Source organism: Manduca sexta, chromosome 18 (assembly GCF_014839805.1).
Source record: "Manduca sexta isolate Smith_Timp_Sample1 chromosome 18, JHU_Msex_v1.0, whole genome shotgun sequence".
Lineage (NCBI taxonomy): Eukaryota > Metazoa > Arthropoda > Insecta > Lepidoptera > Sphingidae > Manduca > Manduca sexta.
Window position 1 is genome coordinate 6,432,394 of NC_051132.1, and position 17,801 is coordinate 6,450,194.

Below are 17,801 nucleotides of genomic sequence, written 5' to 3' on the forward strand. Positions count from 1 at the left end.
TCCTCTGCGAATTGTAATACGTGACCGATATTTTTATCTAACTATTCGCCCCAGCCTCGCTCCGGCAGCAGAGCATGTCTACATTTTTTTTTGCCGTATTGTGTGGTCCAATACTCTTCATCATTTGGCTAAAGGTAAGTAAAGACTAGGTCGTTATAATGTAACTTTCTTACAAACAGTACAATACAGGTAAATACTCCGTTTCCTAGGCGATTCAGCATTAACCCGTAAAATTTCTTTCTACTTTGCGTGCCTCGCGCTGCGTCGCCCGCGCTTATGGTTTTGCTCGACAAAATGTTACACTATTATGCTCGTTGGTTTTAAAATAAAGTTGTAACAAGAAATCGAGCATCGTGTTCGAAGTGCGATTAAAATTAAAAAATTGCGAATACTAAGTAAATGTTCTGTTACAAGTAAATGCTCTCTTTCATCACCTCCAAATAGCAAATTAATAGTGGTTTTCATATGACTTTTTTGATATTAAGGTCATAAATGTCATTCTTTGAAATATACTAATGTGCCAACAATCTTCGGAGTATAATTCCTAGAAAATTGTACTTTAATACCTAGCAGCAACATTATTAAGATGGATCGTAAAACCGAAAATTCGTGGCCATATTACATCGATTACAGAAATTGTTAATTATCTGCTAGGTATTCGAGAAAATAATTGCCCGGAGCTGAATTGAAGGAATTTGTACTAAGTGGCCTTTGTCGGCCTGGATCGGCATATTGTGGCTTTTAAGGTTTGCTTCGGCGTTTATCGAACGAATATAATTTAAAAAAAAATGTAGATTATCATTCATTGCCAAAGTTACGCCCGGTGCTAAGTTTGTCCTAATTACATATCCTGGGACATAAACAAGTGTTTATTTGGTAAAGAACAAACACTCATGAGTTAACTAGAATGGAAGTTTATATTTAAAATCAGAATTATCAACAAAGAAACATATAAAGCTCGGTAAATTTGCTACATTAGTAATACTCCTGGCTATCCGACGAGCATATCACCGTCTTTATAAGTATCTATATCTTATTCGAGTTTCAACAAAGTAACTTAAATTTCACACGGATATGCCTATAAAACATCATGCAAATGCCAACAGTATGACACATGAAAAAGAACATAAAAAGACACAAAGGTTAGCCTGAGGGATCCAACAAAAACATAACGATCAATAAACAAAAACAGCGTTGTTTTAAAATTCTGTTTTGTGACAACACTAAAGTGCAAGTTTGTATAATTCGTGTCCAAATTGCGACACGAGACCCGCCTCGTAAACTCCAACACGGTTCAGGTTTTATTGCGGATGAGGTGGCGTTTTGAAAAACGTTGACATAGAACGTGTATAGTATGTCAACTGTTTGGTTCCAGCGGGTTAAAGAATGAGGTGGCGTTTTGAAAAACGTTGACATAGAACGTGCATAGTATGTCAACTGTTTGGTTCCAGCGGGTTAAAGAATGAGGTGGCGTTTTGAAAAACGTTGACATAGAACGTGTATAGTATGTCAACTGTTTGGTTCCAGCGGGTTAAAGAATGAGGTGGCGTTTTGAAAAACGTTGACATAGAACGTGCATAGTATGTCAACTGTTTGGTTCCAGCGGGTTAAAGAATGAGGTGGCGTTTTGAAAAACGTTGACATAGAACGTGCATAGTATGTCAACTGTTTGGTTCCAGCGGGTTAAAGAATGAGGTGGCGTTTTGAAAAACGTTGACATAGAACGTGCATAGTATGTCAACTGTTTGGTTCCAGCGGGTTAAATTTCTATGGAGCTTAGATTTTCATACATTTGAATAGCGATCTTAGCAATTATGATTATAATTTATTTGCCTCGTATGTAGCGAACATAAGGCGCTGCGCAAATGCTGCCAAATTACGACCAAGAATTATGGTACTGCTAATTGGTGAAGTTGCTCACGCTACAAGTTGACAACGCTTTGTCCCAATTCTGGCTAAGTCAAAAATGAAAATACCAATGGCGAAAGCGTGTCGCATGAACATATTTCAAAATAATAATTTCCTGCCATCACGACAATATCATTAGGAAACGACGCTGAACAGTTTCAATTTAAATCGCAAATTAGACGTCAGAGTTTTAAAGCTACGGAGTGCTAAGACCGGCTTTAATTAGAAGTAGAACAAGTTTTTGTTTTGACATATTTTGATTGACGCCTTTGAGAACGCCGCAAAGGATTGTCTTGTGGGGATTTCAATCTAACAACTTAAACAGAAATGTAAAACTTTTAAAGAAACTTCAAACGTCTATTCGCGAAGACGTTGAATGAAATAACACGACGAAATACAGAACCCAGTCCGTCACTAAAAATAAAGCGTTTAGAGAAACTTAATTAAGCTGTCAAATAAATATATTCGCGTTTAAAATTTAAACGGACATAATATGCGGATAATAATTACATTTATTTTTGTATTTAAGATTATTAATAAACTGGCTTTGTTTAAAACCGTATTATCTGCAACCGGAAGTGTCCATAGTCCATTTGATATTTACATTATTAATTATATCACAAAATAAATTGAATGTCCAAAAGACATTGTACAAAAACATTTACTCATTTTTGAATCAATTTACTCACCTCCTTATCCTGTAATACACCACGATAATTAATTATATCCACAAAACCGACGCTGCACCTATATAGAATGTAATCAAGGTAACAATGCTGCCAGTAATAAATCAATACAAGCTCATCACATCCATTAAGGCGATTACAAGTCTAGGCATACCTACATGGCTCGAGTATTACCTGCCTAATGATGAGATGTGAGGCATGTGTACCATCTACATGTTGAACCCAATGGAACAACGGATTTAATGAGCCGTTTTGTTATCATTTGAGCTATAAGTGAATTTAGCTTAGGATTGTTTTTCTTTAAACTTTTTTCTTATTTGGCATAGTAAGTACCTACTTACCGGTGGCATTAGAAAGATTTATTTAGTACTAGCTTCCGCCCGCAGCTTCGCCCGCGTGGATTTCGGACTTCAAAAATGGAGCCAATGGAATGTTCGTTTTACGAAGCTACTCGCTAGGTGATTCGCTAGCCTCTAGGTGCCAAGCAAGCCGCATGCGTGTGCGTTCGCGACCTTATATATATACAAAAATAATCCTTATAGCATGATTCAGTATTCACGCGTGATGGCTTATTATTAGCGTATTTCATGTATAACATTGGTGTTTCTATACCGATTTCTATGATTCTTTTTTATGGAATATTTAATAATGTTAACTTTTTTAATTAGGGATGACTGAGAGTGTTATAAACGTAAGAGTAGACAAATATAATGAGAAAGCTTCGAACTGCTAAGCTATCGGGAGTTACGCGTGTTATTGTGAGTCAATCATAAAAGATAGACATATGCTGTCGTGGGATATTTTTTACATAATTTTAAGGAGAACATTTCCGTCATACATGATTTCTGTGTAGCTTTAACCATTAAGGTTGCACACGCGACGGAAGCTTAAAAATGGAGTAACTTCTACCGTTTTCCCAACATTTCCCTTCACTGCTCTGCTCCTATTAATTGTAGCGTGATTAAAAGTATACTATAACCAGCACAGGAGTATGACAAATAATTGTACCAAGTTTCGTTAAAATCCGTCGAGTAGTTTTTGTTTCTATAACGGTTATACAGACAGACAGACAGACAAAATTTTTACTAATTGCATTTTTGGCATCAGTATCGATCCCTAATCACCCCCTGATAGTTATTTTGGAAATATATTTCATGTACAGAATTGACCTCTCTACAGATTTATTATAAGTATAGATAGATGACATAAGATTGACTACGGATTGGAATTGTATTTAGTTATGTGCAATCACACACATCCTCATGTTTTTAATCCGCGAGAGGAAAAGCAGGCGCGCAATTAATGCACCTACTTTTCATTTAACTAATAGCTGCTTTAGCGAAATATATCCACACTCTCTTAATCAAAGTATTTTTTCTATAAATCACGAATTTCAAAACGATCGATTATTGATGACTGCAAAAATGCGATAAATAGATCGTATACTATCCTCAGTAGAGTACGTAAGATCTTCGTGCAAACAGCGTCTAGGCGAGTCGAATACATTGGTGCAAGTTTTGACTTTTGTTTTTAAGTAGATTGCGCGCACAGAGAAGTGTGAGATTTGGTATAATTAAGATTAATATAAAGAAGAAATGCAGAAAAACTAAATTTATGTATACGGTCGAATTTAGACCACTGGGCGACCAATAGTATTCATTATTTGATAGAAAATACGCCAATTATTTTATTAAAATTTCAACTATTATTCAAAAGATAGAGTCGTCTATAGATCACATATAAGGCCTATTCTTTTCATGCTTAGGGTTACTTCGATTTTCATATAAAATAGACATAAAAATGAACATACCTTATGACAGAGCACGTCTATATCCAGCTCGTTGGCGACATCCTTGATGAGGTCCATGAAGAGATCCGCCTCATCCAGCTGCCTTTGCGCCGAGCTGCTTGGAGACCGTGACCTCTGGGAAAATAAACCGTTTATTTTATATTTGCAAAGACTGATATATCTGGATTTCTAGCAGGCCGGCATAATTGTGCCGACTGTCGAGGAATAATAATTTCTCCTCAATCCATATTATACCTAAACGACACTCCACTTACAATTTAGAGAAGTCACTTTGCGATGCTCGTGTAAAATTAATATAGGTAGAAAGAATTATAATTAGTGAGATGTTTCAAACTACTAAACTATTGTGAAGAGTTTACCAATTCTTCGATGTATACTTGTACTACCGTTGGCCTCGTGACCGCGATTTCTGGTAGCGGCGACAGTTTTAAGAAACTTCATTAGTTACTTTAATTGTTTGTTAAATAAACTATTTAAAGGATGTCAAAAATGTCACCAAATTATTTACGTATCGTGACAATGTTACAAGTTTTTCGATAGACTACTTAATGCGTAATAAGGTCGCGTACTTGCTATTGAGTTTATAGTATTACTAGCTTTTGCCCGCGGCTCCGCCCGCGTTATAAAGTTTTTCAGGCTAAAGTTTTTCGTTATAAAAGTAGTAGTTTCCCGGGAGCCTATGTTCTTCCCAGGGTCTCAAACTGTCTCCATACCAAATTTCATCTTAATACGTTGGGTAGTTTTTGAGATTAACACGTTCAGGCAGACAGATGCAGCGGGGAACTTTGTTTTATAATATATTTTTTAGAACTTTTTAAGTGGAACAATCCCGTCATACATCATTGTTACATAACTTTAAACGTTTACGCAGCGCAGGCAACGGAAGCTCTCAAAACTAATAATTTTCCCCGTTTTTGCAACATGTTTCATTACTGCTCCGCTCCTATTGGTCAAAGCGTGATGATAAATGCGAAACATAGCCTATAGCGGTCCACAAATAAAGGCCTATCCAACGCAAAAAGAATTTTTCAGTTTGGACCGGTAGTTCCTGAGATTAGCCATTACTGCTCCGCTCCTATTGGATATAGCGTGATGATATATAGCCTATAGCACTCCACGAACAAAGGGCTATCCAATGCAAAAAGAATTTTTCGGATTGGACCGGTAGTTCCTGAGATTAGCGCGTTCAAACAAACAAACAAACAAACTCTTCAGGTTTATATAATAGTATAGCTTTTGCCCGCGGCTCCGCCCGCGTTATAAAGTTTTTCAGGCTAAAGTTTTCCGTTATAAAAGTAGTAGTTTCCCGGGAGCCTATGTTCTTCCCAGGGTCTCAAACTGTCTCCATACCAAATTTCATTTTAATACGTTGGGTAGTTTTTGTGTTTAACACGTTCAGACAGACAGATGCAGCGGGGGACTTTTGTTTTATAATATATTTTTTAGAACTTTTAAAGTGGAACAATCCCGTCATACATCATTGTTGCATAAATTTAACCGTTTACGCAGCGCAGGCAACGGAAGCTCTCAAAACGTATAATTTTTCCCGTTTTTGCAACATGTTTTATTACTGCTCCGCTCCTGTTGGTCATAGCGTGATGATATATAGCCTATAGCACTCCAGGAACAAAGGGCTATCCAACACAAAAAGATTTTTTCAGTTCAAACCGGTAGTTTCTGAGATTAGTCATTACTGCTCCGCTCCTATTGGTCATAGCCTGATGATATATAGCCCATAGCACTCCACGAACAAAGGGCTATCCAACGCAAAAATAATTTTTCGGTTTGGACCGGTAGTTCCTGAGATTAGCCATTACTGCTCCGCTCCTATTGGGTATAGCGTGATGATATATAGCCTATAGCAATCCACGAACAAAGGGCTATCCAACGCAAAAATAATTTTTCGGTTTGGACCGGTATTTCCTAAGATTAGCCATTACTGCTCCGCTCCTATTGGGTATAGCGTGATGATATATAGCCTATAGTACTCCACGAACAAAGGGCTATCGAACGCAAAAAGAATTTTTCGGTTTGGACCGGTAGTTCCTGAGATTAGCGCGTTCAAACAAACAAACAAACAAACTCTTCAGCTTTATATAATAGTATAGCTTTTGCCCGCGGCTCCGCCCGCGTTATAAAGTTTTTCAGGCTAAAGTTTTCCGTTATAAAAGTAGTAGTTTCCCGGGAGCCTATGTTCTTCCCAGGGTCTCAAACTATCTCCATATCAAATTTCATCTTAATACGTTGGGTAGTTTTTGAGTTTAACACGTTCAGCCAGACAGATGCAGCGGGGGACTTTGTTTTATAATATATTTTTAGAACTTTTTAAGAGGAACAATCCCATCATACATCATTGTTGCATAACTTTAACCGTTTACGCAGCGCAGGCAACGGAAGCTCTCAAAACTAATAATTTTCTCCGTTTTTGCAACATGTTTCATTACTGCTCCGCTCCTATTGGTCATAGCGTGATGATATATAGCCTATAGCACTCCAGGAACAAAGGGCTATCCAATGCAAAAAGATTTTTTCAGTTTGGACCGGTAGTTCCTGAGATTAGCCATTACTGCTCCGCTCCTATTGGGTATAGCGTGATGATATATAGCCTATAGTACTTCAGGAATAAAGGGCTATCCAACGCAAAAAGAATTTTTGAGTTTGGACCGGTAGTTCCTGAGATTAGCCATTACTGCTCCGCTCCTATTGGGTATAGCGTGATGGTATATAACTTTGAGCACTCCACAAACAAAGGACTATTCAACACAAAAAGAATTTTTCAGTTCGAATTGGTAGTTCCTGAGATTAGCCATTACTGCTCCGCTCCTATTGGGTATAGCGTGATGATATATAGCCTATAGCACTCCACGAACAAAGGGCTATCCAACGCAAAAAGAATTTTTCAGTTTGGACCGGTATTTCCTAAGATGAGCCATTACTGCTCCGCTCCTATTGGGTATAGCGTGATGATATATAGCCTATAGCACTCCACGAACAAAGGGCTATCCAACGCAAAAAGAATTTTTCGATTTGGACCGGTAGTTCCTGAGATTAGCGCGTTCAAACAAACAAACAAACAAACAAACAAACAAACTCTTCAGCTTTATATAATAGTATAGATATAGATTTACACAAAAAAATTCTTAACGATAATGCTGTATGATCTGTAATATCTAACGCTTATATTATCAACATTCGAAAATATAGAAAAGAACACCCTTGTAACGTATTATATTTTTTATTATTTCACCTAGATAACGGACGTAAAATAGATTTTTATTACATAACATTCGATCATAAATGTATCAAGCAATATTTCATCACATCTATATCTAATAGGTTAGGCGAGCGTTAGTATTGCGCCTTCACGAGTTAGGTAGCGTCTCGTCTGTCTGGCGAACTTACCGCCGAATCGAACGCTAATCTAATATTCTATATTCATTCGATATTGAAAAGTAATGTGCTAGTGGCACTACACTGTGGATGTCTACAGCATAAATGGGCCAGATCGTACGTGGTAGTATCCTCTATCATTGTCTTGTAAAAGTAAAGTGACAATTTGCTGTTGTTTTTTGTGTGAGTAAGATTTTCGGAGATTTAAATATCTTCCTTTAATTGACGGATATGAGCATTATGAGTATATAATTATTTAGTAGTGATTAATGTCATATTAAAATAACTCTGGTTAAATATTAATTCATAAAATTTGATTTAAATCTACGTGGAACTAATTTATTGTAATTAGTGTTGAAATTTGATCTTCCAATTTAATAAGTTTGTAAGACATATTATACATAGTTTTTATTATTTGCACCCCTCTCTATGAACTTTAATCAAGCCAAATCGCACTCCTCCGTGCGCGGAATGTGCGTAAAAGGCGTATAACTTTTTATCAATATGTAATATGATTATTTGATATAGCGTTAAAAATAAATAATTAGAATATAATTAGAATATAATTATTTATTTTTATTATATATTATATTTTCATAAATAAAAAAGTATTCACGTGCGTCAAACGCATGGTAATGTGTAATGTTTTATTAATTTAATGTATTTCTAATGGATTTTATATACAAATATTAGCTTTTTGCACGCTTTCACTATATGAACATTAACTATACCAAATTTCGTAATTTCGTTGGCGTAATTTTCGTATAAAGGAGTACAAAGTTTCTGCTTTACGTATTATATAAATATAAACAGGGTATCTTGGTACGGGCACGCAGTGCCTTCAAAGGAAATTTCGAAAATATCAAAAAATTGCCATTAAAAAGAACAGGAAGGAAGGAGTACAAAAATTATGGAATTAGTGTGCCCCCAAAAGGAAGTGACAAAAAAGGCCTGTAAATAAATGAGCCTCATTTGCATTGAATTCGAAATAAATACTCGCAGTACAAATGAAATCTTATTTGTTGAAATAAAATATTATTGAGGCAAAGGCGAGTGATCAAACACGAAATTAACATTAATTTGCAAAAATACAACAGAGCGGTGCAAAAACTACCGATCGTCGTGTCAATTAGGGTCATCACTGGCGAAATAAAATAGCGTTAAATATTGGTGGTAGATAGGTTTACTTAAGTTTGTTTGTACAGGATTCACTGGATCTAATATACTATATTTTAGTTATATGCGCTGAATAACTTCAATTTTGCTATCTAGATGACATTATAACTAATTAATCTTTTTTGTTTCTTTTTTCTTGCCAGCCTGATCTGGCTTCTTTGTTTAATTTTTACTTTTCATTTATTTTATATCTATTAAAAAATATCTGTAGCTATATAAACGACTTAAATCGCAATAATAATTAAATATTCTCATGTACCCTGACTTATTATAAGCGCAACTGTGTTCGCCTACGTGATGAATGAGGAATTAAATTTTATTTAAAAAAAATTAACGTATCTGTTCAGAATGAAAATTTATGTAACTAATGGCTATTCTAAATCAAGATAATCAGAGGCTAAGACATCTTTCTACAGTCGTTTACACTAATAAAAAACAAAAATATGTATGTAAAAATAACAAATCTTAGCAATAAATCTGTCGCTGAGATATGTCATTCCTATAAGTACATTTTTTGTTTCTATTGGCGTTAACGGTAGTGGAAAGACGTCTTGAATAAGGCCCCTGATGTTACTCCGCTTAATAAACGATGGATTAAAAACTTGTTCACATTTAAGACTTTTTTTTTAAATACAAAGGTTTTTTCTAATAGCAAGGTTTATGTATGTAGGTATAATATTATGTAGTATATAACAAAGAGAATATAATCACTACGTTTTAAGAGACAGGACTTAAGGCGATACCTCAAGGTCCATTTTCATACATTTTGTCACCTTTAATCTGGGTAACTAAACAAGTATTGGCAAGTAAAGAATTTAAATTCACGTCTAGTTAGTGATTAGTTCTCGCAGTTAAGAAAACGTAAAAATAATTAATAATCATGGATATTTCGGCCTTTAAAAATTTAATATGACGAAATTTTAAATTCTAGTTACCCAGATTAAAGGTGAAACAAAATGTATGAAAATGGACCTTGAGGTATCGCCTTAATACCAAGTAATAAAATCGAATTTACATGGCGTATCAATACCAATATCACGGAAGAATACGTCAGGAACGTCAAATAACAATACTACCAACTGAACAAAATACATAGTAGTGAGCACTTTTTATCGATATCGATAAATTCTACTGGGTGGGAATCGTCGCTAATGCTACTTTGATAAAATTCGTATAATGTATTTTCGAGTCCACATTATCAATCCAACTCACGCTATATATAGTGAACATTTTAGCACTATAATTACAAGGCTGGACTAAAATGAGGACTCGAAATAAAATAAAAAGCTTTCACATGTTGAATAATAATTGTATTTTAAAATAAAATCCTTTATTCACCATGTAGGCGAATATAGTTGCACTTATGATAGTTCAAGTTGCACTTATGATAGTTCAAGGCATAATGAGAATATTTAATTATAAAGTCAAAGGATGGTGACACTTCTTTTTCGCACTTCTCTTGAAGGATATTATCATTTTTGCAATCATTGTTTATAAAAACATGGCACGGAAATTCAAGCAACATTTCATCAGGAAGTGGATCAGCTTTCAAATTTTTCGATGGTATGGCTGACTTTCTAAGGCGATTGTTCTTTTATTAAAATCTTTGTTATTAAAGTGAGAACGACCACATATTTCAAAGTATGCAGCTTTTCTATGGGCACATATATCAAATCTTCTTTTCCCACAACCCGAACCCACTTTCGGCATCTGGAAATATTTTTTAATTGTAAATAAATTGCTTATTAAATTATATTAAAGCCTAAAATCGTAAAAGTGACCAGGCATATTGATTGCTCAACGCATTTTTAAGTACACACACACTCACACCGACACATACACGACTTTAGTATTTTTTGTCCTGATGATCAGTCATCATCTTCCTAATATTATAAAGCGTGTGCATGCAATTATATGTTTATTATTCCTACCTGCAAAGAATCTAAAATAATTGCGATTAAACTTGGTATGTAGATAGTTGGAATTACTACTTTTTCACTATGTTCCCACAGAATCTGGACCTAATTGGGTGAAACCACGGAGGGCAAATTGATTAATAAATTTAAGCAGGTATCGATATCGATAATAATAACAACATCACTAGTAACATAATGGTAATTAGAAAATGAGAATTTTCATTATTTCTAAGCTACTTTATTTGCGCGATGACTAAAAACATCAAATTAATGCTTACCTGACTTCATCGGATGGAAATTTCGCCATGAACATTCTGCTTTTGTGATTTATTCGACTGGCTCGATCTTCACAAATTTCACACGTAATGAAACGTTTTTTTGATGGCATGTCTTTAAAACGTATTCACTTACACCAACAAAAACACTTCTTGGTATATTTTTACTTGTTTGAATAACAAATAATACAAACATAAATCAATAAAACACAAATATATTCCAAAACGTCAGAAAGTAAACAAACAATAATAATGGCGGTTGAGGAATAGATAGAGAAATCGTACTGAGAGAGAAAGATAGCAGTATCTGCCATTAAATGCCATTTCAATTCTATACAAAAGATTTTTTGTTCCTAGGCTGGTATACTTATAAGGTTATGTTCCCGTGACACACGTAAATGTCATGTAGCTGTCATGTTTACCGGCAAACATTCCGATGCTTCATGAATTAATTAAGATGACATATAAAAAATATAGACAATATTTGACAACCCTAGTTTCAATGGATCGGTAAACATTCGGAATGATCAAAGGTGAAAATGCAGTATTTTTATTTTCGTCATAAAATATAGCCAACTGCTTATTGGGCTTACTGCTACCTGCATTTGAAGCTTTTAAAACGAATATTCTAGTATAGATTTCTATTGTTGGAGAACAAATTTTTCGTGTATATTATTCTGACACATCTGAAACTTAAGAGCGCAGTTTTGGAACCCATTAAATTAGAGACCATTGTCTCTTACATTTAAGATTCTATATAAATAAATGGACATACGACCAAATAAGTTCATTCTTGATGAATGGTCTTCTTTATCGCCCAATAGGCAATGAGACAGGAAAAGGATATTTGTTTCTGTATTTCCGAGAACATATTTATTTGGATTAGACTTAGAGTAAGTTCTTTTTATATTCAAGCACGGCAAAGTGACTCGACTACACCTAATGGTAAGTGGAGTTGGGTTCATAGAGTGTCGACTGACGAGAAATGGTTAATCTTCGTCAGATGACACAATTATGCCGGCTTGTTTGAAACCGGGTATACACAGGCTGATCCTAGAACGAGACACACAAGTATCAGGTGTTATTTACAATATAAGTAGAGTTGTAGGAGTTAAAATTACCTTTACGATGATTTACGAACATCGAACATATTTGACGATATAATACATTGTGATAGCACCGCTGCCCTAGCCGATGACATCGGGCATTTCCGGAAATATTCGGCTGCGCAGGCAGACTAGCAGGAGAGAAGCTATGTCACAGGCGACTATTGTATTATTCTCTAGCAGAGAGATTACTACGCTACGTTAGACTGTTTCTGGTTGCACGTTGTCAAAAATAGTCTAAAATTGTATTCTGCAATTATTGCGAACATAATGTTTAATACTGTAAAAAGAGCGTTTCACATATTTAGCCTTTCTTAGTATATGTTTATGTTTTCTGTACATTTTTATCCTATTATGGGATAGAACGTAAGTAGTATTTCAATAAAGAGTTACCACAAGTGTAAAATGTTTAGTACTCGCTCGTATGTCTGGTAGCAATGAATGCAATTGCGACGCTCAGGGGAACGATTTGGAAATCTAGATAGGAACGGCAGGAGATAAAAGTTACAATCGATAAAAGGTAGGTACTATTGACCAACGAAAATACTACAATAACGTGATTTTCTTGAAATTTAAACAGGCTTCTTTACATGGATCAATGTCAGCACAACTACTTATTATTGTATTGTTTCTAAGACGCGTTTTCATCGTTTGTTCCTACCGCGCATGTGTAAACTTTGGAATGAACTCCCTGCATCGGTGTTCCCCGAGTGTGATGACTTGTCCTTCTTTAAACGAGGCTTAAAAAGAGTGTTCACCTCCCATAAGGCAACGGCTTGCCATTTCCTTATGCAGATGCTTAAAGAAACAGATATGTAATGAGAGGATATGCAATACCATATATATTGTGGGGGCGAGTGGAAACGTATCCAACAGCGGAGCCCGCTCCCCCCCCCCCCCACTTCACACTTAAATAACCATAAACAACATCATTATCTCACAATTGAATCTTTGTTAATCAATCACTAGATGCTACTATATCGTATCAACTTTGGGCGTGGGGGATAGACGTATCAAATAGCGTAGCCCACTCACCCCCAATAACCCATTAGACACTCAATAGTTATGTTGTCTTCCACTTAATCGATAAATAAATAAAAACTTTTCGTCGAATTATTGGCAAAGTAAAAAAAAAAATGATGTACATTGGTATTTCGGCGGACCGCTTGCTCATTTACGTACTAAGGCAATAAAAAAAGTATGTGCAGGCTTCCTCTACTATAGCTATAGCTGTCGATAAACAACTTGGCTCATCGCGTGTAGATGCCTGCGGAAAGGCGCGCGCGGAGCCACGCCGCGCCGCGGTACCGGCCGGACGAGCAGCTCTGGTTTCCTACAATCGTTAATGCTAACATTATGTATGAGAATGACATATCCTATCGATAGTAGTGTAGTTATGTAATTCTCATACATCTTTCTGTTTTCTATGAGCGTTAACGATTGTAGATAGCCATCTTGGCTTCAGTCCCAGGTAAATTTCGCCTCCCGCATTCCGCTCAGATTCCCCTATTGGATCAAGTTGTTTGTCGACATCTATACTATGATGTTTAGGACTTTATCCATCATTCTAATTTGGGCAGATTTTACACATACACGCATAATTTTAAAGTTAGAGATGCGTACTCTAAAGGCTGAATTAAACCTTGTGACATTTATGACACATCACTCCCCCGCAATTCTACTCACAGCTTCGGAACGTCTAGTTAATACAATCAGTATTAGATACTATATTAAGTAAATTTTTGAAATGAATTAATATAATCGTAGGAGTGTAAAACTCTTAAATATGAAATATCATAAATGTATTATTAAATAATATTTCAAAGACAAAGGGACTTCTAACAACTGGATACATAATTCGCAACCTTTTTTAAAGGCTCATAGAAACAGATTTATGAATTTCATAACGATCTTAAAAACTGTTACGAAGGCGAGGCCGTACAAACGAAGCGAACAAAAAAAGATCTTTAACTAAATTCCAAGTACATTTTTCTTAATGTTTAAAGAAATTTTAAAGAGAATTGCTAATGATCTAACATTTTGCAATTCTATTATATTTTAATATAATAATAATAATAATAATAATAATTTTATTGTAAATAACCGAATTTGTTTACAATTGCAATGGTTACAAATTATAAACTTATTATAAAAACAAAAATTAACATATTTGCCAGGGGTACCCAAACTAGGCTAGGCCTGTACCTTGGGATACCAGAAACAATTTAAATATAAAACATAATTAGGTTTTCTATAATTTGTTTGCTAGGTAAGCACCAACAGCAAATAAAAAATTAAATAAATAACAAAATTGAGTGAGATAAGAACTTCTTTAAAACATAATAAGGTAAAAAGGTAGCAAAATAATAATAACTTATAATTTATTTATGATGTTACATAACAATAATTCTGTTTCTTCATAATTCAAATTAAACAGCCAGCTAACAATTGTATTTTTTATTTTAATAGGGCAATCGTTTTTGATGTTACAGTGTTTAGAGACGTTGTTATAGATAAACGAATGTGAGTAATTCGGAAATCTTTTAGCAAAGGTGGATTTAACTGGCGGAAGGTCTAACCTGTAAACTCTCCTCGACAATACTACATTATAATCATGGGAGTTATAAATATTTTTGTGTGCGGATACACAAGCTTTAAGTATGAATAATTGTCGAACCCTGAGAAGCTTCAATTCTTTATACAAAGCATCCGTGGGGGACCTAAACGGTTTGGACAGCATGACCTTCAGAACGGCACGTTGTGCTCTTTCAATAAGTAGCATGAGTGATTTGGCTGTACCACCCCAAACACCAATGCAATATGCAATTAGGGACTGACAGAGAGAATAATAAATAATAATAATATCTTAGAATATTACATAGTTTATTGTACTATGAGTGAAATTATTTGTATAAATGAAACAGATAATGTTTTGCAAGTTCATTTTGCCTGTCGAGTCGGTCTCTACTGCACTAGTCGATATCAGAGCTTGTATATATGCTAATCTTCGAATAAATTCACTAGTGTAGTTCAGGGGAGGTAGTCACGATATACCTAAGTTAAGGATCATAAACTCCTACCGATGCGATTCAACTGTCACTGCATTCTAAGTTTTGACAGTTAATTTCGAGATATTCGCATCGATAGGACTTTACGATCGTTAACTTTGGTCAAGTTTCCTAGGTCTTGTAGAGTTTTGAGTGACGAGTGTGTCTTCATGTATAGGTTCCGGCATACTGCCAGTGCGTCGTTGAAGCTAGACGTTATATAGATTAACAATAGTTTGTTGAGAAATGTATAAGAAAAATTCTACGGTTTAACACTCTATGGAGTACCTAGGACGATCTGTCAGTCACGGCTTAAAATTCTCAGTTTGACAATCAATAAAGTTCCATATTCCATTTCATTAAACCTTGCTCGAAGTTCAGTCCCCGCGGAAATCTTTTCTCGTGATAATATTTTACTGTCATTAAAATATAACCCTAAGGTTTAAATATTGACTAATCGTGTACGAACTAAATTGCATACAAAAATCCATTTATTGGTTTATGTACGATTCGCTAATAAAAATGTATATATCTAAACATCTCCATAAACCAAATTCATGATAATACTTTGGCAAACAATTATAGTCTGAAACTATTAAACTCAAACATACCGACTGTCTTTGAAACTAATTAGCAATGCTCTTCATAAACGTAGTTTTCCTTAGAATACATTTTTGTCATGTGAACAGACCCACACATCCGCAACGGCGTCTTCATGAATCTTGCTAATGACTCTCTTTGTCAAATGTTGCTTTCTCTGTGCAAAGCCCGCGACGCGAAACAAAATTACACATTTCTAAATTAACTTCTTGTTTTAACTACGTATCTAAGTTACTTTTATTTTGGACGTAATGTAATTAAAAAATCCTGCAATCTGATGACGAATAAAAATTACAATTTAAATATGATATAGAAACCAGTGAGTATTTGTATATGACGTCATCTCGACTTGAGCATAAAATCTGCGAGATCAACAGTAAGTAAGTTAAGCGCGTCAGAAACCTTATAGATGCACTTGCAATGTTGACAGGATAATTGTTAATTTACCAACGGGTATAAGCCCTGAAAGCAAGAAAGAATAAGACCATCGTGCATAGATAAAGCAAATAATGAAAATGTCATGAAGTTGGGTAACAGGACTTATCTTGATTTTACGGGTTAAAAAAGTCACATGTGTGCTTAAAACAAAACAAACATGATGATGAATTATAAAACCATAAAGGCAGAAAGGAAAGCCGTGGTGCCTTTTAATACAAACAGATTACTGAAGTAATCTCTTAGCACTCTCAATCTAAAGCTAAATGAAGCGTCAGTTCATATTTTTTCAACTGTCGTCTAAACATAAAAACTTAGTGTCCTCGCGGCCGCCACTAGCACTTTGTTCTAGCTAGCCCGGCTTAAGTGCTCGTCTATCCTGCGTGACACTTTAAAAACCGGTTGAAGTAACAGTTGAAAAGGCGGACTGTCATAACACCCATCTTGCTGCATTGAAACAATATATACAATGTATATTGCAAGAATTTATTAAAATAGTCTTTTAAGGAATTTTATCTTTTTTTTACAAAGATAATAGCGACAATGGCTGTTGGTCGAGTTTTTTGTTTAGGTTTTGGGTGTGTGATGTTATAATCGCAATAGCAAATATATAGTACCATGTCAGTAGTAAAATTTTTGGTGGATAAATTTTAGGTTTTTTTTACGTTATAAACATATTAAAACCTTTTTATTACATCAGGATAAAGTCTTATATCTGAACTTTATTATATTTTACCAGTAATATCCTGCTTAGAAAAATTCACCACGACGAGTCGACCGAATCTAGTCAAATCAATTACATTTATTTCAGTATGTAAGTGGCGCTAAGCCAAGTCCAAATCTCATGTTTCATTTGCCCCAAATACAAGAATTTCGTCGGTCGATCAGCGTATCACATAAACCTCTCGCCCCTGTTAGCAGCTTGTCTCTTGTTCATATTTATACTAGTTTTTGGTGCCCTTACTGTTTACGTGAAAGTTTTTTCCTAAAAAAATAGTGTAGGACACGTTAATTTAGGACCATGGGCGTATCGAAGACGAGGGGAGGGGGTAAGAACGGCTGCTGCTCTTCCCGGATCCAACACAACTATGTGCTTTTGTATGTAAGTACTTATGTAACGTGTTGAATTATTGGGATTGCGTATATGAAATTTCCGTTTTGCATCCTGTATCAAAACATGAGAATTAACCCCGAGTTGAAAGCTAAGTGCGCTCATGTTTAGGACTTTCTTTGTTTGTACATGAGTCTGTCTAAATCAATTCAGCGGTTTAAGTATTCCTCTTAACAACCAATCCAACATCACAAACTTTCACATTTATAATATTGGTGGGAAGTGGGATTAGTAAGATGGCGTTATATTTCTTAGTGAGAGGTCAGGTATCTTTGGCGTATGCCTGTTATATATGTTATATTTATACCAGTTTCCATACATTTGAATGTCTGTTTTGTTGG

At 35.1% G+C, this 17,801-nt stretch overlaps 1 protein-coding gene across 3 annotated transcripts in view; it reads right to left on the bottom strand.

Moving 5' to 3' along the window:
* The window catches only part of LOC115443356 (cGMP-specific 3',5'-cyclic phosphodiesterase), a 97,596-nt gene that overhangs the window by 22,559 nt on the left and 57,236 nt on the right, over nt 1-17,801 (bottom strand). For all 3 annotated transcript variants that reach the window (XM_037439993.1, XM_037439991.1, XM_037439992.1), the window contains exon 3: nt 4,405-4,518. In XM_037439993.1, the coding sequence (XP_037295890.1) occupies nt 4,405-4,518 (114 nt within the window). The remainder of the gene's footprint in view (nt 1-4,404; nt 4,519-17,801) is intronic.